Source organism: Drosophila takahashii, chromosome 2R (assembly GCF_030179915.1).
Source record: "Drosophila takahashii strain IR98-3 E-12201 chromosome 2R, DtakHiC1v2, whole genome shotgun sequence".
Lineage (NCBI taxonomy): Eukaryota > Metazoa > Arthropoda > Insecta > Diptera > Drosophilidae > Drosophila > Drosophila takahashii.
In genome coordinates, this window is record NC_091679.1 from 15500637 (window position 1) to 15526800 (window position 26164).

Genomic DNA, 26164 nt, shown 5'->3' on the forward strand with positions numbered 1-26164 from the left:
GCCAGAAATATATATAGCATATATATATATATATCATCTAGAAAAATTGCAATTCGTTCGACTGTGTCGTTCAACGTATAATTTTAAGCTTATTCGGACTGCTTAAGTCCGTATAACGCCGTGTTCAGCTTTACAACTCGTTTGGGGTACAACGGTATATTGTCCTAAGCAAACTACTTAAGAAATATAAAAAACTTGCAAAAAAAATATACTAAAATTCTTATTGCTTTCGTAAGTTATCAGTTGCACAGAACAGAAAAAAGAAATTCATTTTCCGACACAAATCCTTACATTATTTTCTTCATAACATTAGTACTTTGTCCGAAACATATTGTTTAAATATAGAATATCATATTGCGTTGAGCATGTAATTAAATTCCAAATCCATTAGCGTGCAAATCTAAAAAATAAACTTGTTTTCTTTAAAAAAAAAAGTAGAACAACAAATTGCTAAAAGATAGATTTCTCTCGAAAAGATAGCTCTCGAACAACCAACAAGATAATTTTGATTAAGATTTATGAAATTAGAGGGTATATTATTTATAGGTAACGAAAAGGTAAATAAAAGCCAAATACTCTTGGCGAATTAGTTAACGGGGGCTTTTGGAAGGTATCCACAGTAGACAACTCTTATAAGGGAAACCAATATTTATGCGAAGCAATGTTTTGCTTTATGTATTTGACTAATTTAAAAAACAGCAATAAGAAAAGCAATTTCATATTACTGAATTTTACAATTGATATTTTGCTTCAGTATGTTGTTGTTCCATTAATTTTGTACCTTGATTAGAATTATATTAATAATAGAAGATAGGGAAGGCAGGTGGAAGGGGATGCCGTGAATCAAATTGTTTAAACCCTTTTTAATTTTTTTAAACAATATAAGTCACGTGTAAGAAAGGGCAAAACTGAAAAAATATTTTTTTTGAAAAGTGCCAAACAACGACATTTTGAAAAAGAGGTCTGTAAGTTGGGACTCTTTTAAAAGTCAATAATACTCACACCAAAAGTACTCCAAACTTTTAAAAACTATTTATTTATGTTAATTTAATCAATTATAGTTTGTCTTATATTATTCCCCATCCATTTTTTAAGAACTTAGACCAAACAAAAATTAAAACCAAAAGGCTCAATGAACATTCACTTTTCCCCTAATATCAAAGAAATGTACTAGGCAGAAAGCGACCTCTGTCGGGCTAACGCCTTTTTATATGAAAAACGGCTGTCTCAACTTACACGCTCAAAGTGTCCCAACTTACACAAAATGGGATGTTGCGGAAAAAAATTAATAACTTTTTTTCTGACTGTCACATTAGGCTGACTCTTTTTTTAATTTGTTAACAGTCAATATACTAATGTTTCAAATCTCTTACCAAGTTAATTTAAGGACGTTATTAATTTTAAATGGAATTTTAAAAAAAAGTGGACAAAAACTTTTGTTTATTGATTGGCTTAGGTGCCTGGCATACAGTACATAAACTGTCTGCCTAAAGTCGTCGCAACTAGAACTTGAACCAGTTGGACTAAGGATTGCATATGAGGATCTGAAGACTAGAGCGACAGCCTCTGTTGAATGCAAAATGAGTAAAACTTGATTGTAGGATTCAAAATTGTTACTGATTTTATTGTATAAACTTAACGGTATTTATAGGTAAAAAGTGCATAGGTTAACAGAATAGATATAAAGCAAAGTGTCGGTTATTATGCATTATGCGAACCGGATAGTTACAATTCAGCAGAATAAGCTTGTGCCAATAAGTGGGTCATTGATAATGTTGCTGATGGCTTGACCCGATATATGATACTTCAGAGCGCTGACTTATAACTATTGCTGCGACTGAACATTCTCCCGGCCGTTGAACAAGTGTTCAACCATCGCTAATGCTGAACGCAAACTTCGTGGGGTAGGTTCAGGGGATGGCTGCTCGTCGTTCTCTTGGTTGGTGCAGGTTGGCTGTCCAATTTCTTCCTTTTTGGGATCCCTTCTGAAACTATTGCTCCTTCGATGGAAATGTTAGACCGCTTTGTTGATACTTCTTCCTTAAGAAGCGGGGAAAGCCGTGTGATTGGTCGCTGAACTACGCGAGAACCAATTTTTACGTCTACTACACGTACGTAATTATCTTTGCCAGGATATGTCTTTACTATTTTTCCCATCGGCCAACTCATCACCGGCAGGTTATCTTCTTTTATTAATACAAGTAGCCCTTCTTTGACGTTCTGCGACATGGTCTTCCATTTGTTGCGCGTTTAGGATCAGACGACATGGGTGTAATAGGTCGAGAATTAAGAATTGCTTCGACTTCCACTATTACAGTGTTAAGCTCCTCAAACGTCAATGATGCGGTGGCTGTGACTGATACTAGTAACCGTTTCGCAGATTTTACTGCAGCCTCCCACAGCCCGCCGAACGATGGAGCTCGGGGCGGTATGAACTTAAAATCCACCTGTCTCTGATTGCAATGGTGGATGATCTGGGCTTGTGCCTTATCCGTGAAGATCGCTTCTTCTAAGGCCTTTAGTTTATTGTTGGCGCCGACGAAGTTGGTTGCATTATCGCAGTGGATGGTCTGACACCTTCCACGTCGACTCAAGAACCGTCGAAGAGCACCTAAGAATGCATCTGTTGTTAGGTCGCTTACCAATTCTAGATGTACTGCCTTCGTAGCGAAACAACAGAAAACTGCAAATATACGCCTTGTCTGGTCTCTTTCCACGGAGTTTATGGTGAATCCAAATTGGCCCGCAGTAATCAACACCAGAATTAAAGAATGGTCGAGCTTGTGTTACTCGGTCGACTGGCAGATTGCCCATGATTTGTTGCATTAGTTTGGGCCGTGCCTTTGTACACTTGACACAACAATGTATAATGCTCCTCGCCATTGTTTTATCATTGATAATCCAATATTGCTGTCTGGCAATGGCTCTTTACGCCTGAGCACCGCAATGCATGTTCTCTTCATGCATTTCTCGCAACAGCATTCTTACTATTGGATCATTGTAAGGAAGCAAGATTTGATGCTTTGCGTTATACGGGAGTTTAGATTCTTCTAATCTCCCTCCGACTCTGATGAGGCTATCCTTGCCGATCATGGGGAATAGAGAGACGAGAGCGCTCTTTTTGTCCACGGCCTTGTGGGCAACAAGTTGCTTGTACTCACATGCGAAGTCAATTTTCTGAATGGTGCGCAGTATGATAGTACGAGCGTGAGTTAGTTCACCAATGCATAGGGTGGTTGTACTTGATCTGTTTCTTTTGTAACAGAAACGCATCATATATGCCACAATCCTTTGTAGCTTTCGAAAACTATTGCTATGCTTGCAATTATTGAGTTCTTCCCCTGTCTGACCCTGACATGCTGGAAGACTCACTTGTTTTGTTCGCCGTTAAAGATCACTTAGACCGATTATGGGCCTCTTGATCCATTTGTCACTTGAACCGTGTAGAAAAAGTGGTCCATTCAGCCAGAGGGTATGTTCTGATAATTTGTTGGCTGCAACTCCTCTTGATAGCACATCTGCTGGATTGTTTGTCGAGGACACGTGTCGCCATTGAGATTGATCTGAGACAGCTTGGATTTTTGCTATCCGATTCGAGACGAACGTGTGGTATGCGGCCGACGATGCGTTTATCCAGGACAAAACTACAGTTGAGTCAGTCCAGAAGTATCCAGACGCCTTCTCGATCGGTAATCGCAAATCCTTTCTTACTCTGTGTGTTAGTTCCGCGCCCAACAGCGCAGCACATAGTTCAAGGCGGGGCAAAGTTTCTTTCGCGGATGGAGCCACTCGTGACTTGGAGCAAAGAAGTCGTACCGAAATTTGATTGTTTTTGTAGGTAGCTCTTATATAGACTGCTGCTCCGTACGCACGCTCTGATGCATCCACAAATGTGTGTACTTCTTGATGGACTGGAACCTTTCCATTATAGATGTGCCTAGGAATTTGCATACTGTTTAATGCTTGGAGATCCGATCGATAGTTCTTCCAATCATTTTGAAGTTCTTGAGGGAGCTCATCGTCCCAACTCAGGTTCAACGCCCAAAGCGTTTGCATAAATATTTTTGCCTTTACTACCACGGGGGCAAATAGTCCAAGTGGGTCAAAAATTTGTGCTGAGTCGGAACTTACCACGCGTTTGGTGATGATTGACGCCTCGCTTTTCTGGGATCGCCCACACAGTTGATCCCTTTGTGGCATCCATACCAAACCCAACGTCTTGACACTGTAGTGTTTCAATGTTTCGTCTAGCTTGACGGTTTTGATGGTGTCTGCTTCGGGAACGTCTGTTAGAATTTGCCCATTATTGGAGCACCATTTTCGGAGCTTGGAACCGGATGGTAAAAGTATTTTATTTAATTCCTTTTGAATTTGGACTGCTTCCGCAACGCTGTTTGCTCCAGTGAGACAGTCATCTACGTAGAAATCGTGCTTTAGAGCAGACGATCCAAGCGGGAATTGATCCTTTGCCTTCTCGGACAAGTAATCTAAGCATTTTGTTGCTAGGAATGGGGCTGACGTTGTACCGTATGTTACGGTTTTGAGCCGATAATATTTAAGATCATCTGATGGATTCATTCTCCAGACGATTAGTTGATGATATTGATCGTCAGGGTGTATCCACACCTGCCGATACATTTTCTCTATGTCCGCTGTAAACACGTATTTTTGAGTGCGGAAGCGCTATTGCAAATAGCTCGCTTTGCACCGTGGGTCCAGCATAGAGTATGTCGTTCAAAGACTTGTTGCTGGTGGTTTTGCATGAAGCGTCGAATACTACCCTCAACTTTGTTGTACTGCTCTCCGGCTTTAGCACACAGTGGTGTGGAATGAAGTAGTGATTAGCGGGTATATCTGTTTGATGCACTTGTTTCATGTGTCCGAGTGCTTCGTATTCATTCATAAAGTCCACGTAGCCTTACCAGACTTCAGATGACGTTCTTCTTTCTAGAGCCAGAAATCTATTCGTGGCTGTTTTCTGTGATGCCCCCAGGGCTGAAGACTGTTCAGAAAATATGAGTTTCACAACAAATTTGCCATCCTTTGCCACTCCCAAGTTTCCTACGAAGTGCATTTCGCAATGAGCCTCTATTGGTGATCGATGCCTTTCCTCGGTTTCAAGATTTTCTAGAGTCCAGAATCGTTCCAATAGTGTGTCAACTTCTTCGTCTGTAGCTGCGGCGGCACAAACCGCCGCTGAATCGTGATCCGAGGAGATCCATCCGGCAATGATCCATCCAAGTTTTGTATTCTGAAGAACTGGTCCTCCTGTCTTTAGTATAGACTGGTTTGGCAGCAGCAATGAATAGTAGTGCTCTGCTCCGATAAGCATGTCAATCTTTCCTGGCTTACCGAAATTTGGATCGTCTAGAGCTATGTTGCTTGGGATTTGTAGGCTTGCCGAATTTAACTGATGCGCCGGTTGATCAGCTATTATGTGTGGTAGGACAAAGGCTTCAACTTCTTGTGTGAAGGCGTTATGCATTGATTTTATTTGAACGTTTGCTCTTGCTCTACTGGTTTTTGGATTGCCTCCAATGCCCTCGATCCGTAGAGAAGTTCCATGAAGTTTCAGTGATAGTACTGAAGCCATTCGTTCGGAAATCAGATTTATTTGTGATCCTGAATCTAGCAGCGCTCTGAAGGTAGCAACTTGACCATTGCTAGCCTTCACTGATACTTTGACTGTGGCCAGCAAGTTATAATTCTTGTTGCTTGCTGCACCTACAGTAGGTGAATGTTGATTGGATGATGCACCTGATGTGGTTTCCAGATGCAACAAAGTATGATGTTTCTTGTCGCACTTAAAACACGGGCGACCACGGCAATCCTTTGCCTTATGGTCATTGCTGAAGCAGTTGACACACAGTCTTTGTTTTTGTACCCAATTAACTCGATCGGGTATTGTTTTGATGCGGAAGTCATCGCATTTATAGAGCCAGTGATTCCTTTTGCAAAATTGACAGCATGGTCCTTTTCCAGTACTGGCTGATGAGCATGTAGGACCCTTCTGTTCCTTTCTTGATTGTTGTCCCTTTTTTCCTGTTCCAAGAACTCGGATGCGCTGGTCCAGAAAGCTGAGCAGTGTGTCGAGACCCTGTAACTCTCGGGACCCATCTAACGACTGCTCGTATAGGGCTCTGCTTGCAAGATCCAATTTTTGCTTGATGATGGCAATCAATATTGTATCCCAACTTGATACAACGATGCCCAGTCCCTTTAATGATGCTAGAGACTCGATAGTTGTAATTTACAACTCTTTTAATGACCTTGGATCGTCACTAACTGTGTTTTGATGCAGGAAACGATTGAGAATCGTGTCTGCCACATGTCGGGGATTGTTGTAGGAATCGACTAATATACCCCAGGCGCTGAGGTAATTTTCTTCCTTAAGATCGATATGTCTTATCAATCTTTCAGCCTCTCCAGTTACGGTGGTTTTTAGGTACCACATTTTCCGTACCGTCGGCATGTTAGTATCATGGACCATGCATTTAAATAAGTCAAAAAACTGAGTCCATTTGAGTAGATCCCCATCGAATTTGGGGATGCTGACTCTGGGCAAATGCATATCTTCATTGCTAGAGGAGTTTGATTTTGCTCCTAAGATATCTTGAATTTCCTTTTCAAGTTTCAGGAAGGATTTCATGTCATATCCTCCTTTGCTTGGATCATCGTATTCTTCATGTACCGAGAAATGGATCTCTTGCGTTTGCGCCCATAGTGATTTTATCAAATCACTTGTTACGCTCTTTCCCGTACCTGAATACTCTTTCAGAGCGCGCCTAATAGAATCTGATATTGCCTTTTGTCGACGACATGCAGATATTAGTTTCTGGAACCCTATCGTGGGATGCTTGCAGGGTTACCAGTTGGGTCTGGAATTACCTCGGCTTGGCTTGTTGATTGTTCCATGCCGTCCCGTATGATAGCTCGATATTTGTCGTATGACTCACGACAGTCGTTATAGAACTTCATGTATAACGTAGTTCTATACTTTTGAGGAATCTTGAGATCATTCGTTGTGAATCGATTCCAAGCGTCATCGAGAATGGTTAGTCTATTTTCATAATAGTTCGGACTTGATTTCCTCTCCGATGAATCTTTCTTGAAGTTGATGATAAATTTGGAGAGTTCTTGACTGATCTCCTTTTGCACGTCTAGTGCTTCTTTGACTGCTTGTTCCTCCATGTCACTCATATTTATTACCTTGTGTTAAAACTTCTGACCCGTTGGGAGTGTTTTATTTGCTTGTATAGCTGGATACGCTCCTATTCGCAACCGAAATGGTCTAAGAAGCCTTTAACACTTATGAATGATTTGAGTGAATTTGATGACAGCAACTGTGGTGCTGAGTTCTCGTATTCTGAGAATGTTTGATTCTGGTTTCAAAGTGTCGCCTGTTGACAACTTCGAGAATGTGTCCGGGATTGGATGATCTAAATCCGTTTACCGGGATCACAAAAAGCGATTTTATCAAATCGTTGACGGAGCTGGTCGCCTTGTTGACCAGTCTTCCAACTTCCTGAGTCGACTTTGCTCAGGTGTCCTTAATCTGTCGCCTTGTTGACGACTTGGGCAAAAGGACTTGTATGGAAGATATCTCCAACGTTGTGTTCTATGGTGTGATCTCTTGGTGAGATCACGTCGGGGTCACCAAAATGTTTATTGATTGGCTTAGGTGCCTGGCATACAGTACATAAACTGTCTGCCTAAAGTCGTCGCAACTAGAACTTGAACCAGTTGGACTAAGGATTGCATATGAGGATCTGAAGACTAGAGCGACAGCCTCTGTTGAATGCAAAATGAGTAAAACTTGATTGTAGGAGTCAAAATTGTGACTGATTTTATTGTATAAACTTAACGGTATTTATAGGTAAAAAGTGCATAGGTTAACAGAATAGGTATAAAGCAAATTGTCGGTTATTATGCATTATGCGACCCGGATAGTTACAATTCAGCAGAATAAGCTTGTGCCAATAAGTGGGTCATTGATAACACAGGCCGACAAAATGTGACATGGGTCGGTGTCCAGGCCTGCCACCATTTTATTTCGATAAATGAGGCTTTTCTAAGCATAAGTTGCCACTACGCCTATAGTCCATCAGCTCTGGTATTTGCGGTATCTTTAATTTAAGAAAATCACAAATTTTCTTCGTCTTTTGGGATATATCTTCAAGAGTGGTCAACCAATTTTGGAAATCTTTTCGGAATTAAATAGTTACATGTCTGTTTTATACGGTCGTTTTGGAAAATTCAATCTAACTCAACCACAAGAGGAGGTGGGCGCATTCAAAATTTTAAAGTCACAGCAAAGTTTAAAAATCTTTATTTGTGAACAGCGTTTAAAAATTAAATAAAAATATTTTCTTCAACAATGCATTTTTGATCCAAAGACACCTTGTGTCCTTACTGTTTAGGACACTCATCAGGTTTTTGTGAATTGTTTTGGAATTTTTAAAATTGTTTTTCTTACTTCCTTCACAGTGACGATTCACAAACAGTGCCCAAACCTGTCACAATTTTAAATCACATATTTCTAAACGATCTAGTAGTAGTAGTAGTTTTGCTTTGAATATAAGCACATGAGCGTAGCCTACTAATCTTTGGGGGCTGAAATGCCTGAAGTGTTATCCCCCTCCAGCTTTTAACTTACGCCCATGTATAAATATTTTTAAAGCAAGGGTCACTTGTGCTCAAAAATAGTTATGAGTTACGTAAAATAGTGACAGGTTTGGGCACTGTTTGTGAATCGTCACTGTGAAGGAAGTAAGAAAAACAATTTTAAAAATTCCAAAACAATTCACAAAAACCTGATGAGTGTCCTAAACAGTAAGGACACAAGGTGTCTTTGGATCAATAATGCATTGTTGAAGAAAATATTTTTATTTAAATTTTAAACGCTGTTCACAAATGAAGATTTTTAAACTTTGCTGTGACTTTAAAATTTTGAATGCGCCCACCTCCTCTTGTGGTTGAGTTAAATTGAATTTTCCAAAACGACCGTATAAAACAGACATGTAACTATTTAATTCCGAAAAGATTTCCAAAATTGGTTAACCACTCTTGAAGATATATCCCAAAAGACGAAGAAAATTTGTGATTTTCTTAAATTAAAGATACCGCAAATACCAGAGCTGATGGACTATAGGCGTAGTGGCAACTTATGCTTAGAAAAGCCTCATTTATCGAAATAAAATGGTGGCAGGCCTGGACACCGACCCATGTCACATTTTGTCGGCCTGTGTAATGTTGCTGATGGCTTGACCCGATATATGATACTTCAGAGCGCTGACTTATAACTATTGCTGCGACTGAACAACTTTTTTGGTGAAAAATGGTACACGACTCTCACAGCTAAAATCTGGCTAGAGCCTGGCTTATAATGTTTTCCCCAAAAGTTTTGTCACTTAAAAGGACTAAAAAAAAAATAAAAACAATTTTTTTAGTGAAAAAGTTTTGACAAAATTGAGTGTCTCAACTTACAGACCGTCCCAACCTACAGACCTCTCCCCTATACAGTTGTACCGCACAAAAAAATGAAATTTTACCGATATTTTTTGACACCAAAAAAAGTACTTATTACTAATGTTACAAATTTTTTCATAAAAAAATATTTAATAAAAAAATGTTATGGCCAAATTCCAAGGTCGTCTTTTTTCGATGGTGACTTGCGGTAGACATCATATCCCAAGAACGGTTCATCTCAAATCCCCAATTCAAAAAAATTTCGTGAGTATATTGTATTGCCTAGTCCCAGAACAAAGGATTTGTAAAAATTTTCATTAAAAAAAATGGCGACGGTGATTTTCTTAAATTAAAGATACCGCAAATACCAGAGCTGATGGACTATAGGCGTAGTGGCAACTTATGCTTAGAAAAGCCTCATTTATCGAAATAAAATGGTGGCAGGCCTGGACACCGACCCATGTCACATTTTGTCGGCCTGTGTAATGTTGCTGATGGCTTGACCCGATATATGATACTTCAGAGCGCTGACTTATAACTATTGCTGCGACTGAACAACTTTTTTGGTGAAAAATGGTACACGACTCTCACAGCTAAAATCTGGCTAGAGCCTGGCTTATAATGTTTTCCCCAAAAGTTTTGTCACTTAAAAGGACTAAAAAAAAAAATAAAAACAATTTTTTTAGTGAAAAAGTTTTGACAAAATTGAGTGTCTCAACTTACAGACCGTCCCAACCTACAGACCTCTCCCCTATACAGTTGTACCGCACAAAAAAATGAAATTTTACCGATATTTTTTGACACCAAAAAAAGTACTTATTACTAATGTTACAAATTTTTTCATAAAAAAAATATTTAATAAAAAAATGTTATGGCCAAATTCCAAGGTCGTCTTTTTTCGATGGTGACTTGCGGTAGACATCATATCCCAAGAACGGTTCATCTCAAATCCCCAATTCAAAAAAATTTCGTGAGTATATTGTATTGCCTAGTCCCAGAACAAAGGATTTGTAAAAATTTTCATTAAAAAAAATGGCGACGGTTTAACAAAAAATGTACTTTTTCAAGGTATAAAATTTTGGATTTTATGCTAAAAAAAGAAGTTTTCAAAAAAATTGAAAATCCTTCGTTTAAGGACTAGCTATTGTTATCACTATGGACGGCAGTCCATGAAGTGACGAAGCGCACCAGGAGAGTGTGCGAAGGCGACTACTATTATATATCCGCAAAATTAAAAATCTGCTGTGATAGTCCGATCGTATTGAGTAATAGACCAATCGAAAGGTATTGCAAAAACTTAAAGGATTGCATACCAAGACTTTAAGAAAACCAATTGGATTGGGAGAAAGTGAAAAAGTGCAAATTTTGAAATTTGGAGCTGTTGGGGCCGGTGGGGATAAATGCCACCTCCCAATGTTTTAGTTGTGTTCCTATTGAAAATACCCGTCGAATGAGGGGTCATATGATAAATTCCGACGCTCCGTTCAAAAGTTATAGCCAAAATAAGATTTTCTTCTTCTTCCCAAATGCCCCCTCGCAATGTTTTAGTCGTGTTCCTATTGAAAATACCCGTCGAATGAGGGGTCATATGATAAATTTCGACGCTCCGTTCAAAAGTTATAGCCAAAATAAGATTTTCTTCTACTTCCCAAAATGAAAATTTAATTCTGTTTGTCAGTTTGTCCACTTGTCCAAAATATGTTTTTTAAGTTCTGAAAATGTGATATGACGTCCATCACATCGATATAAAAAACTTTTCTTCTACCACTTTTGGAAAAAACCCGCTAGTTTAGCGGGAAAACAGCTATAAATAGCTAAAATTCGGAAAGCCGTAACTTCTATACTACTAAAGCTACAGACTTGTGTTGCATCTCGTTTGAAAGGTATTTTTAAATGCTATAAACGCAATTTGTGTAAATGTAATAGTTAAAAAGATGTGAACAAAAGAAAATTAGTTTAAACTTTTTTTTTAGCTTTTTTTTTAATTTTCTCAAAAACGTCTCTAACGATTTTCCTTACAACTTTAAACTGTATAGTCCTTGAGATTCCTTAAATTTTGGTATATATCATGTTTATGTAAAAAATCGCGTTTAAAAGTTATTCAGAAACGAAAATAGCCACTTTTGCCAGCTCAGAACAACTAACGCTTCCTGAGTGTTTAATTTTGTGCGTGGGTATCCAAACTGTATTTTAGGCTCATAGAATCATTTCAATTGTTTTAAGGAGTTCCAAATAGGAAATTTTTGTTTTACGACTTTTGGAAAAAACCCGCTGCTTAAGCGGAAAAAAAGCTAGAAATAGCTAAATTTCGTTAGTTTGTAAGTTCTACACTACTGAAGCTACAGACATGTGCTATACCTCGTTTAAAAGGTATTTTGAAATACTTAAACGCCTTTTTAACTTAATTTGTTTAAATACAATGGTTTACAAATTATGATTGACCAATTTAAATTTAAATGTATATACTAGCTCCTATGAGAGCAAATATAAACAAACAAAAACTTCTGATATCAAATAAAAACACCTCTTAACGAGGTAAAAAACTAGTGACGATCGCACCTTCAACATACAAAAGTTCTGATATCAACATCCATTTGTTCATTTAAATAAACCATTTTGTGGCTTATATATATTTCGTCCAGGTGTGTGTACAACGGAGCGAAATAATTTTTTTTACAAATCAACAATTTATAAATATCTCAACGTTTGAAAACTAATAAATAGTTTGCTGATTAGTTTTTTGCATTATAAAAATAAAAGCAATTTTTAGGAAGATTTAAACTGTAAAATAAGGTCTACCGATATTTTAAAATTTAACGTTTACTTAGGAAAAACGCGCAAAAGAAAAGATTTGCGATATAATAGATTTTTTAACCGCGCATTTTAAAGGTGTTATGAGTGTGGTAGTTTCGTTTTAAATGTGTTGGCTGTGGTATTTTCATTTTCCCCTTGCGCGGTTGCACTTAAAGTGCGACAGCAGGACATACATACGTACATGCGCCAGCAGAACATACATACAAACATATGGGAAGGCTGTGACGTCGCATCAGGTTAGCCAAATTTGAAAATATTAGAGACTTGGTTAAGGATGCTGAATCTCCAAAAAATTTAAATGCAGTTATTTGCGGGTATGCCATAAGATTATGAACATCACATTCGTAAACCATTTTAACAACACTTATAACAGAGAAATGGCAAAAGAACAAATTAAAAAAAAAAAACAAATCGATTTTTGGGGCACTCTGGGGTCGTTTTTTGCTTTAATCTTTACGTCACACTCCGAACGCCTAATTATTTCCGAATTAATTTGATTTTTCTAGATTTTTAGGTCAACCCGTTCTGGGTGGAATTTGCTACTGACCAATTTTTATCCTTAGAATTCTATTAGTTCAGAGATAGTGCGAGGACTGTAAAAAAAATTAAGTTTATCATAAAAATGGTCTAAATTTTATACAAATTAATGATTACAATTCGCAAAGCAAATAAAACCAACATTTGTGAACGCTGCAGTATATCTGATATTTTATTAACATTTTCATGTGTTTTTTTAGGGGAAAAACAATCAAAGCACGAAGATCTTAAGGAAATGAACGACGTTTCCTCTGGCATGGCAAGTCGAATAATTCAGCTTTATCTGGAAGAAATTCTCGAATGCTTTTTAAATCGGGACGACACAGTACGTTTGTGGGCTGTTAAAGTAATACAGATTGTTCTTCGTCAAGGATTGGTTCATCCTGTTAGAATGGTTCCTTATTTAATATGTCTAAGCACTGATCCTAAGATAGAGGTAAGTATTGCATTTATTGATGTGGATTTAGAAATCTTAAACAATATAAAATTATTAGTCCGCCCATAGAGCCGATGCCCTATTAAAGGATATCGATAAAACATATTCTGGATTTGTTAATATGAAAGTACAATTTGGACTACAACTTTGCTTCAAGTTACAAAAAGTCTTACAAATAAACAATATAGGAAAACTTGAACTAATTAGAGGTTTTGCGTAAGTGTCATTGTTTTATGTAACTTCGCAATTAAATTAACAAACTTTAAATTTAAGGAATCGCGGACCAGATAATGTAGCTACCGCCTTAAACGACTTTCTATATTCACTGCTTCGTACAACCAAGCCACAAAGGCGAGCCTTGGTACAAACAGTTACAAAACAGTTTGATGATCAGAAAACATCGTTGCAACAAATGTTGTACATTGCCGATAATCTGGCTTACTTCCCATATGTAGTTCAAGATGAACCTCTTTATCTGATACATCAAATCGATCTATTAATTTCTATGGCTGGAACACATTTACTCGCTACGTTTAAGGATCATTTAAAACCAAGTGACAAAGAGGGAGATATATTGGAAGATGATGATGACGTTGAAGATCCACAAGTTTTATTTAATCGATTGCCCGAAGATATGACAGAAATAAAAAAATGTATAACATCTGCTCAAGCATGTATGCTACTTTTAATACTAAAAGAACATTTAAAGGATATGTATGGTATTACTGACAGTAAAATTTCGAGGTATTCGCCATCTGAACAAAAATTATATGAAAAAGCCGTGACACGTAGAAGCGTTACTGACTTTAACCCGAAAACCACTATTGATATGATAAAGAAGCAAATGTCACAACAACTATTGAGCACGGACATCCATTTTCCTTTTACCAAAGAGGAGAAACTGGACCTTGTTATCAAGTACCTTGATGTAGGTATCGAAAAATCTGTTTTTCAATGTATTCTAATTAGATTTTAGTTTAAGAAACTTATGTTGAAACTGGATCCAGAGGATGGAGACTCTGATGCAGGAGAAGCTCGCGACAAATCAAGTTTAAATAACTCTTTTACTTCCGATGGTATAATATACACAACTTCAACGAAGAGTGCCCTCAGTGATGGAAATCATTTACCGTCAATTGTAAGTAACAGATAGATAGATAGACAGACAGACAGACAGACAGACAGACAGACAGACAGACAGACAGACAGACAGACAGACAGACAGACAGACAGACAGACAGACAGACAGACAGACAGACAGACAGACAGACAGACAGACAGACAGACAGACAGACAGACAGACAGACAGACAGACAGACAGACAGACAGACAGACAGACAGACAGACAGACAGACAGACAGACAGACAGACAGACAGACAGACAGACAGACAGACAGACAGACAGACAGACAGACAGACAGACAGACAGACAGACAGACAGACAGACAGACAGACAGACAGACAGACAGACAGACAGACAGACAGACAGACAGACAGACAGACAGACAGACAGACAGACAGACAGACAGACAGACAGACAGACAGACAGACAGACAGACAGACAGACAGACAGACAGACAGACAGACAGACAGACAGACAGACAGACAGACAGACAGACAGACAGACAGACAGACAGACAGACAGACAGACAGACAGACAGACAGACAGACAGACAGACAGACAGACAGACAGACAGACAGACAGACAGACAGACAGACAGACAGACAGACAGACAGACAGACAGACAGACAGACAGACAGACAGACAGACAGACAGACAGACAGACAGACAGACAGACAGACAGACAGACAGACAGACAGAAAGACAGACAGACAGACAGACAGACAGACAGACAGACAGACAGACAGACAGACAGACAGACATGTAATATATGAATAAGTTTTTAATAACCTCTTTCAGGATGTGCCCGAAGAACCAATACCTCATATTCTAAAGGCGTCTGCTTCAACTTCAAAAGCGAGTGTCCGTAAAGCAAACCAAGTGCAAAGCAAGAAAAAACAAAAAAAAATTGAGTCATCGGATGATAATGACAGTGGCGCAGATTATGCATGAGATAAATTTTATAATTTGGTTTATTTATTATATGCTATGTTTTGGTGTAAAAGTAAAAGTTTAATACAATATAATCTCAAATAATTATAATAAGACATGTACTATAAATAAAAATATTTATTTTTGAGGACTTTTCTCACGCGCTCTCTTGCTCTTAATTTAATTCGCGATCTCGCGCTCTTATACTTAGACTTCTTTTGCGCTTTTGCGGTCCCATTGTCAATTGTTTACTCGAGGTATTTTTTCATTTTCATATTTTTATTTTTTTACTCTTTTTAATTACCTTGTTTCTTATAATGGCTATCGTCTGTTCTATAAAAAATTGTACTCTTTCGACTACACCTAAAGACTCTTTTATTTTCTGTTGGCTCTGCGGGATGATGCACGTTAAATATGCAGGTTTTACCGGCAGAGTAAAAGACTACATTGAACTGGGTGCCAATAGACACAGCTAGTTCCGGTGTAGTCCCTGTATCTGAAAGTCAGGCTCTAATAAAATCCTCAGTCAATCAATTCGGTGCCGACCATACCCACAGGTTCAGTAGGTGCCGTTCTGTCTCTCATCCGAGTGACGTTCAGACTGCTGTTTTGGGGCGAAAGAAAATCCCAGTTATACCCAAAAGGGTTTCTGGCTATATATCTTGGTCCCGCCTTCTGACTCACTTGTCGCTTTACCTTTATCCACCCATGATTTTGTGGATGGCCTTTTAGAATTATCGTTACAACAAATAAGCTTTATACGAAATTCATTAAATAGACAATTAGGTCTTGTGTTTGTTCCAGAGCCGTCTGAAGTCACGGTATCTAGAATTGACGCACTTGTGGTACCCGAAGACCGATACCACCGAACTGTGGAATTGACAGTTTGCATACCCTATCTTGATACCACCTCTCCTTTAGTTTCTCCGACTAAAATGAGATGCTTTCGGAAATGTGACTATAATAAACTTAACTTAATGATTTCGCAATATAATTGGACAGATCTTTATAACTGTGTGGACATCGAAAGCAACTGAACTTTTCTATAGCGTCCTAAACACATTTTTAATGAATGCGTTCCTGATAGGCTTCCTCCAAAGCCGAACAGGCCCCCTGGTTTACAAATGCGCTTCAAAGACTTAAAAATCTTAAAACAAACACTTATAAAAAGTATACAAAATCGGTTGGGCCATCCGATTTTTGGAAATATATCTGATTTTAATGTTCTAAACAGTCATTGCTATTCCATGTATTTAAATCAGGGACCGTAAATAACAGTTATTTGTGATTTTTATTTTAAAAGGCCTACTGAGATTTGTACAAGTTTTAATCTACAATTTAATTGGTTTTTATGCACTTAATAGACATGAACAAATAACACTTAATTTGCTTTCCAGATTTGTTGAAATGCATATACTTTGTGGACAAGAGTAAAAAGAACGTTATTTTTGACGTTTAAACCAAATATCACAGTAGTCTTTTTAAAATAAAAATCAAAAATAACTGTTATTTACGTTCCCTGATTTAAATCGTTGTAAATTTGAATTTACAAATGATCCGAAGCAGTTTTATAACTTTGTCAACGCAAAGCGTAAGTCATCAGCTTTGCCTTCATCGGTTCGATTTAACTCAGTGGAGGCATCGACTGACTCTGAAATTGCAGATTTATTTTCCGACTTTTTCCCAACTACTTATAGCTCTTCGTCATGGTCAGAATCAAACTACCGTAATCCCTTAAAAGGGGCAAATTGTATTTTTATACCCGTTACTCGTAGAGTAAAAGGGTATATTAGATTCGTGCAAAAGTATGTAACAGGTAGAAGGAAGCTGTTGCGATAGATTATAAGAACTAGTTCGGCGGGACATTTCTAACACTAGGACGTATACTATCGATATTAAGGCCGATAGGGGAGATCGATATAATGTATGGGAAAGGTGACCACCATTAGATTCCTGGAAGTTAGCACATGTAAAGTTTTCACTCTTTTCTGATTTGGCACGGGAAGTAAGCGGACTAAAAGTAAGAATTGTGAACCTAAGTTAGAAACCCTAACCTAATATTGTAACCTACAGGAAATTTAAGTGCTCGCCAAATGCTCGATTTGAATTGCTTCGCATTGAAGTGCTTGCGCTAATAAATATTATTGGAAACTACGTAAGCTTCAGTATTCTTGGCGGCGCTGGAACTTTTCGAACTCCCGCAACATTCTTAAATTTCTTTTATGGTGAAATTTCCCCAGAGCGGTGCTCTGAGGCGTGCTACATACGTCATGGATCAATCTACCGAACCCAGCGGCGAGGAAAGCCATGCTTTTAAATGTTCCCTATGTCAAATAGCGAACGAGGATGTCACACTTGTCTGCAATGGCAGCAAGGAATACAACACAACCCCACAAGGTGGAGACCCGGACGAGCAAGGAGCGGATGGAGCCCCTACATCGAAGAGGGAAGCACTGCACCTGCGCGAGGAGTTGACGTTGTTAGAAGAAGAGGACCACATTCTAAAACTGAGGCAGCAACTACTGCAGAGGCGAAGGGAGCTTCTGTCGAGGTCCGCAGCGGAGCGGGCTGACCTCAGTTGGACGGCAAATGTGCCGGAGGCATGCAGTACCCAAGCGTGCCAGAAACCCCAAGTGTCGAACAACACATTACTGGATGTACCAGGGTTCAACAGTAAGAAGTCATCTTACCCATGGATGTTGAGTACCGGCGGGGAGCGTGACACTGTAGTCATGTCGGGCCGACCAGCAGCCAGAATATCAGCAGAGCAGCTGGCTGCGCGGAAAACTAATGTTGCTGACTTGGTAAAGTTTTCCGGAAAGCCTGAGGACTGGCCCATGTTCCTGGCCACGTACGAACAGTCGACCGAGCTATGTGGGTTTTCCGACGCCGAGAACCTGATGCGGCTGCGCCACGCACTGGAGGGTCCAGCAAAGTTAGCGGTTCGGAGCTTAATGCTACACGCAGACTGCGTTCCGCAGATATTGTCCACATTGGAGATGCGTTTCGGAAGGCCGGAAATAATAATCGATTTGTTGCTTAAACAAATAAAACAATTTCCCTCGGTGAGGGAAAACAAGTTGGAGAACATAGTCGACTTTGCTATGGAGGTGCAAAACGTGTGCGCCACCATGAAGGCGTCCAAGTTGGAGCAGTACCTCAACAACCCTGCTCTAACGCAAGAATTGGTATCCAAACTGCCATGCATACTCCAGACCTTTTGGGGCATGCCCAAGATGACTCTACGTGTGTGTACCCTGGCAGACTTTAGCGCATGGCTCTCGCAGATGGCGCAAGGAGCGAACAGCGTTATGGTTCCCAGTTCGCAAGGAAGGTCTGAGAGGCGAGGAGTGGTGAATACGCACGTGGTGCGTAAGGCATGCAAGGTGTGTCTAAAGAACTGTGGATCAGTTCAGGAGTGCAGAAAGTTCCTGGAGATGACAACTTCAGATCGTTGGAAGATGACCAGGCGATTAGGACTATGCTGGCGGTGCTTCTCAAATCACACAGTCCAGTCTTGCGGTATGGCTGGCACTTGCGGCTTAGAAGGGTGTCAGCAGAAGCACCACCCATTGCTACATCGGGAGAGCCGTGAAGGTGTTCAGGCTAACTGTAATGCTCATCGTCAAGACGCAGCAGCTGCTGTGCTGTTTCGCGTCGTACCAGTGACGCTTTACTCCAATGGGAATCAAGTTAACACACACGCCTTTTTAGACGACGGATCTTCTCTCACCCTGATTGATGAACCCCTGTTGGCGGCCCTAGGAGTGAAGGGACAACGACAGCCTCTCTGTATGCAGTGGACCGCAGGGATGCATCGCTACGAAGACGAATCCGTTAGAGTGGATCTTCAAATCTCGGGTGCCGGCATGACCAAGGTATACAATTTGAGAGATGTTCACTCTGTCAAAGCACTTGATCTCCCGGCGCAAACGTTGGATGTCGACCATCTGAAGAACAAGTACAAGCACCTAAGACACTTACCACTAGGAGGCTACGCTGGAGCCCAACCGAGACTGCTGATCGGTCTTAACAACTGCGGTCTTGGACGCGCCCTCCGCACAAGGGAAGGCAGTCTGGAGGAACCCATCGCCGAGAAGACCCGACTAGGATGGACGGTTAAAGGCGGTGGAACAACGTCCTCTACGGATGCGGAAATCAGAAGATATCATGTATTCCAGATATGTGCTTGTGAGGAGGACAACAATAAAGAGATTCTGCGACTTCTCCGACAACACCTGTGGTCGGAACAGGAAGTGGGTTACGGAGCGGAGTGTAAATCCCAATCTGATGACGATCTTCTGGCCGTCCGGCAATTGGAGGCAAATACGATGCGCGTCGAAGGACGGTTTGAGACCAGCCTGCTGTGGAGGCATAAGGATAGTGATCTACCCGATAGTCTGCCCACCGCCCTCAAGCGAGCACATTGTCTTAATCAGAAGCTGTTGCGTCAACCAGACCTGGCTAGCGAGGTGCGACGACAACTAGACGAGTACGTACGGAAAGGATATGCAAGACCAATCTCACCAACAGAAGCAGTTGAAAGCCCTTACTGGTATCTGCCAATATTCCCCGTAGTCAACGTTAATAAGCCGGGAAAGCTTCGCATTGTGTGGGACGCAGCCGCAAGAAGCGAGGGTATTTCACTTAACTCTCTACTGCTGAAAGGGCCAGCTCAACTGGCGCCTCTGGTGCCCATACTACGCAGGTACCGAGAAAGGCGAGTGGCCATCGGCGGAGACATTGCGGAAATGTTTCACCAGGTGAGAATACGCGCAGAAGATCAAAGGTATCAACGCTTCATATTCATAGACCCGGAAACGCAAAAGCGGGAGAACTACGTTATGCAAGTAATGACCTTCGGGGCAAGTTGCTCCCCAAGCTGCGCGCAATTTGTGAAGAACCGAAATGCCAGTGAATTCGAGAAGCAGTATCCGAGAGCCGTGAAGTGCATTCTTGAGAATCACTATGTAGACGACATGCTGGATAGTGTTGACACAGAAGAAGAGGCAATTAACTTGGCCAGAACCGTGCACCATATACATTCTCAAGCGGGATTCCACATACGAAACTGGGTTTCCAACTCCCGAACAGTCCTGGAGGCACTAGGACAAGAGAAGGGTGCGATGGTACAACTGGATGAGAACGCTGACAAGGGTACAGAGAAGGTTCTTGGCATGTGGTGGGATACAAAGGAAGATATGATCAGGTATCGCGTATCGCCAAGATACAAGCAAGGGGAAGTGCTGCAAGGGAAACGCCGCCCCACCAAGCGGGAGTTTCTAAGCATGATGATGTCCATATACGACCCGCTTGGACTCATTTCATTCTTCGTGATGTACGCCAAAACCATGTTTCAAGAAATTTGGCGGTCTGGATGTCAGTGGGACGACCCTATACTGGAAGCAGAATGGATCAAATGGAAGCGATGGATTCATCACATTCCCAATATCGAGGAATTGTGCATCCCCAGGTGCTATATGCCTAAACAGCTGCGGGGGCACCAGGTGGAGATGCACACCTTTGTAGATGCCAGCGAAAGTGGATTCGCAGCCGTGTGTTATCTACGAATCAAATTTGGACCCGCTATCCACTGCTGCTTGCTGGGCAGCAAAGCAAAGGTAGCTCCGCTGAGGCTGGTATCTATCCCACGTCTGGAACTCATGGGCGCTACTCTTGGCGCCAGGCTGGCATATGAAGTGGAAAAGTCACTTACCATGCAGATTTGCAAACGGATATTCTGGACCGATTCGAGAACAGTGCTGAGCTGGCTGCGCTCGGATCAGAGGAAGTACAAGCAATTTGTGGCGTTTCGGGTAAGCGAAATATTAGATACCACAAAGCAGGAGGACTGGCGCTGGGTTCCAACTTCCCAAAATGTAGCAGACGAAGCTACGAAGTGGACCCGGACACCCGACTTCAGCAGCGGAAGCCGATGGCTAAATGGGCCAAAATTCCTATGGCAGGAATCAGAAGGCTGGCCAACTGAATCAGCCCAAAAAACCGACGAAACTGATGCTGAACTAAAGGTGCAGTTTATTGGAGTATGCGCATGGAACGAAAGCATAAGTCATGCACAGCTTATCGACCCGTTGAGATTCTCTTCTTGGACCAGACTACTGCGGAGTATGGCGAAAGTGATCTGGAGCCTTCGACGCTGGAAATCAAAAGGGCTGACAGCCAAACAAGTTGAAGACTCGACTACCCAAGAGGATCTTTTAATGGCAGAAAGTATCCTATGGTCAGATGCGCAGGCCGAGCACTACCAGGACGAGCTGGCATTGCTGCGCATGGGTCGACCTCTGACGAGGAAAAGTTCCTTGTACAAATTGGGGCCGTACCTCGACGGTAACGGTGTGTTACGACTTCAAGAGCGCACGAAGATGGGAAGCGGTAAGGATAGAGTGGTCCTACCTAGCAGTAGTCCCATCACCCAGCTTATCATTGCGGAGCTACACGCAAAGCTTCTGCATGCCAACCACGAGACCCTGATCAACGAGCTCCGACAGAGTTTCTGGATCCCCAAGCTGAGGCCAACCGTTGCACGCTTACGTCGATCCTGTCAAATATGTAAGAATAGGCAGGCAGCACCCAGGCCACCTCGGATGGCAGATCTCCCATATCCAAGGCTGGCTGCATTCCATCGTCCGTTCAGTTACACAGGAGTGGATTATTTTGGACCTCTTCTGGTTACGGTTAGGCGAAGCTCGGAAAAAAGATACGGAGTGTTGTTCACTTGCCTCTCTACGAGAGCCATACACTTGGAGGTAGCGTATTCCCTAACAGCTGACTCTTGTATTCTAGCAGTGCGCAACTTCATAGCTCGGCGTGGCAGGCCCGTGGAACTGTGGAGCGACAACGGCACCAACTTCCAAGGGGCTAGTACCGAACTCCGGAGGGCACTGGACGTGCTGGACAAGGTTCAGCTGGAACGTGAGTTTACCGGCCCTGAGATGAAGTGGAAGTTCATCCCTCCTGCATCGCCCCACATGGGTGGGGCTTGGGAGCGCTTGGTGCGATCAGTGAAGGTGGCTCTGTACTCCATTCTATCAAGCGCACGACCCTCGGACGAGTTGCTTCGCGGGGCGCTAATGGAAGTAGAAATGATAGTGAACTCTCGGCCGCTCACCTACATCCCGGTAAAAGACGAGAATGAGGAGGCCCTCACACCTAATCATTTCCTGCTCGGGAGTTCAAGTGGAAGTAAGCCGGCTACGGAACCTACTGTCGAAGGAATGCTGCTCAAAAGGAGCTGGATGGCATCGCAGCAGCTTGCGGATATGTTCTGGAAGCGGTGGCTATTGGAATACCTGCCGGTGATCACGAGACGTGGGAAATGGTGTCACGATAGCAAACCACTAGAGGCAGGAGACATTGTTTACGTCTGCGACCCTGGCAACCCCAGATCCAGCTGGCCCAAAGGCCGTATCTTGAGCGTGAAGCTCAGCGCAGATGGACAAGTGAGGAGCGCTACAGTGAAGACGATCTCTGGAGTATACGTGAGACCAGCCACGAAGCTTGCAGTTCTATCTATCGAGTCTAATGGGGTAGAATCCAGTCGGAATATACCGGCGGGGAGTGTTGCGATAGATTATAAGAACTAGTTCGGCGGGACATTTCTAACACTAGGACGTATACTATCGATATTAAGGCCGATAGGGGAGATCGATATAATGTATGGGAAAGGTGACCACCATTAGATTCCTGGAAGTTAGCACATGTAAAGTTTTCACTCTTTTCTGATTTGGCACGGGAAGTAAGCGGACTAAAAGTAAGAATTGTGAACCTAAGTTAGAAACCCTAACCTAATATTGTAACCTACAGGAAATTTAAGTGCTCGCCAAATGCTCGATTTGAATTGCTTCGCATTGAAGTGCTTGCGCTAATAAATATTATTGGAAACTACGTAAGCTTCAGTATTCTTGGCGGCGCTGGAACTTTTCGAACTCCCGCAACAGAAGCGTTTCCGACCCTATAAACTATATATATTCTTGATCAGGATCACTAGCCGAGTCAATCTAGCCATGTCCGTCTGTCCGTCTGTCTGTCCGTCTGTCTGTCTGTCTGTCTGTCTGTATGAACGCTGAGATCTCGGAAACTATAAAAGCTAGAAGATTGACATTTTGCATGCAGATTCTAGGAGTTCCTACGCAGCGCAAGTTTACTTCAAAAGGGTGCCACACCCCCTCTAACGCCCACAATCGCTTATATACGATTTTAAAAATTTCAATATTTTGGAAAAGTACAAATGCAGTTTTGTTGTGTTTATCAATACCTATCGAAATGTAGAAGAAATTTTTTAAATCGGACCATTCGTTAAAAAGTTACGGCGGATCAAAGTTTTTATCTCCATCTCCTTCGTATTCCCTTTAGCTGAGTAACGGGTATCTGATAGTCGGGGCACCCGACTATAGCGTTCTCTCTTGTTTCACCTATAATTACCGAAAGCTCTCTCTTAAGAGATTTAACAACAACAACGCCAACTTATTCTGCCGGTCCTGATGGACTCCCTGGGTGTGTGTTAAGTTTTGAGCATCAACCATTTGCAAACCTATTCTTAAACTCTATCATTTGTCTATTTCATCATCAGTTTTTCCAACTATCTGGAAGGAGTCTTTTGTTATTCCACTTCACAAAAAGGGTGCGAAGGCGGATGCCCAGAATTATAGAGGTATTTCTAAATTGTCGGCAATTCCAAAAGCCTTTAAACGTATTATCACATCTCACTTGCAACATTTTTGTTCCTCGCTAATATCACCGTGTGAGCATGGTTTCGTTAAGCGAAGATCGACCACCACCAACCTACTTGAATTGTCATCTATTGTAATAAATGGATTTAACAATAAAATGCAGACCGACGTTATATATACATCAATAAAAAAAAATAAATAAAATTTTTCTATGATTTTTTGCGAACTTATGGTTGTTTAAATTTGTATATCAAAAATATTTTGGCATTTTAACACTCTTATTGGGCAGTGACCCTCAGAATTTTTTGTTTATAAATAAAACTCAGATCAATTACACTATGCAGCATTAAAAATGTACCTCGATGAATGCTATATTTTTGGATTCGTTGCGAATTCCCAAGTTAAACTGCGTTTTCCAAAAAGTTTACCGACGCAAGGATTCTTAGCAAAAGGACCTCAAAGTTCGAAAAATGCTGAAATTGGCCAACTTTCCGAAGCTCTCAGGGGCAAACGGATTAATGGTTTGATTCGATGTTAATAAGTTTTAAAAGATACACTCTTTATCTTTCGAACCCCATACTTAGAATAAATTTTAGAAAACAATTTTACAACAACAAACTTTTAAAAACACAGGGCGGCAATACTACTACTATTTTGACCGCAGCTTTATGCTTTTATGTTTTTTGACTATGTTTTCTAAAATTTGTTTCTCCCTTTATAAAAATACTAAAATTATTCGAAGTATGGGGCTCATAAGATAAAGAGTGTATCTTTTAAAAAACTTTAACATCGAATCAAACCATGAATCCGTTTTCCTCTGAGAGCTCCGGAGGGTGGACCAATTTCAGCATTTTTCGAACTTTGAGGTCCTTTTGCTAAGAATCCTTGCGTCGAGGAAGTTTTTGGAAAACGCCGTTTTACCTTGGAATTCATAACGAATCCAACGAATCCATCAAGGTAAATTTAAAAAGCATTAAAAATGCTGCACAGTGTAATTAATGGCAGCGCAGCAGCTCGACAAAGATGAAAAATGTGTTTTTTGGTCCACTGCACTATGGGGTAAAAGTCCCCTTTTACTGGCATTTAATATTACAAGTGAACCAAAAGAGATTTTTGACTGCGGTTTTTTGTAATATGTTACTATAGACCTAAGGAAACTATCCTAAGAAGTGGGCGTGTCAAAACCGCCTCCCCCCCCCTCCCCACAAAAATTTTTTTTTTATATTACAGGCATCTTTAGAACTGCATTTATTAAATTTTGCTTCCAATATGTGCTAAGATTTTAGAATTCTAGGTTTTTTGCCACGCCCCTTTCGCCCTCAAAAAATTGAAAAATTTCTGTTTTTGAAAGAAAAAAAATTAATTATTATATTTATTATTCATCATTTTCGTTTTCTATTTCTACGTTGTCCAGAAAAAATAAACTGGAGTCTTCAAATACATCATCTTCAACAGTTTCATTGTTGTATTCACATGAAAGCATCTGTATTACTTCAATAGGAAGCGAAAGGCGATTGTTTTTTTTTATGCGCCTCGACAAGTTTAGGGACGATATTATTGGATCTGATGTATCCATAGCACGGTTGAACACATCAGCCAAGGAATGAATTCTGCTGTGCTTTCTGGAGTGCTGAAGTCGGTCACTTTTATATATTTTGTTGCGGGATTCAGACGCTTCTTCGCCAAAACAGCCGACTGGAAGCACCGTGTTTTCCATAATTTGCCTAGAGTGCACGATTATTTTGTGGACAGTTGGTGTCATGGGCAGCCATGGATAAGTATCCACAATAAGTTCGCCAGTTTGATGACAATACTTCTCAAACTTGTCTAAATTAATCGGCATCTGACAAGACAAACATATTAAAATGATCCTTAAATTGTAGATAATTTGTTGATTAAACCCAGTTATTTCTGCAAAAGCCTCAAAATTTGCAAATGCACGCCGTGCGGTGTTACCTGTATTGGTATTACCAAAGCCTCCCTGCTTAGGCTTATCCACTTTCAAGGAGAGTCTATCCCAAAACATGTCCTGTATATTTGCTTTGCGTTCTAACATCGCTTTCTTATCGCATGGATTATTAAGTCTCCATTTTTGGATGCCCATTTTATATCCAGCATGTAGGACAAACTCAAAAAATCTTAGCCAGCAATGCAAGGGGCTTACTC

At 40.9% G+C, this 26164-nt stretch overlaps 2 protein-coding genes across 13 annotated transcripts in view; both read left to right on the forward strand.

Moving 5' to 3' along the window:
* Nipped-B (Nipped-B cohesin loading factor) overlaps positions 1-15459 on the forward strand; it is a 233219-nt gene extending 217760 nt beyond the window's left edge. For all 12 annotated transcript variants that reach the window (XM_070213926.1, XM_070213924.1, XM_070213923.1 and 9 more), the window contains 5 exons: positions 13020-13255; positions 13314-13471; positions 13529-14183; positions 14232-14393; positions 15177-15459. In XM_070213926.1, the coding sequence (XP_070070027.1) occupies positions 13020-13255; positions 13314-13471; positions 13529-14183; positions 14232-14393; positions 15177-15329 (1364 nt within the window). In that variant the 3' untranslated portion in view covers positions 15330-15459. The remainder of the gene's footprint in view (positions 1-13019; positions 13256-13313; positions 13472-13528; positions 14184-14231; positions 14394-15176) is intronic.
* A 2119-nt stretch (positions 15460-17578) lies between these two features.
* Positions 17579-23200, forward strand: LOC138912168 (uncharacterized). The gene is made up of 2 exons (XM_070212030.1): positions 17579-21878; positions 22116-23200. Exons 1-2 carry the CDS (start codon positions 17579-17581, stop codon positions 22910-22912), a joined length of 5097 nt encoding a protein of 1698 aa, XP_070068131.1. The 3' UTR covers positions 22913-23200.
* Positions 23201-26164: the final 2964 nt, after the last annotated feature.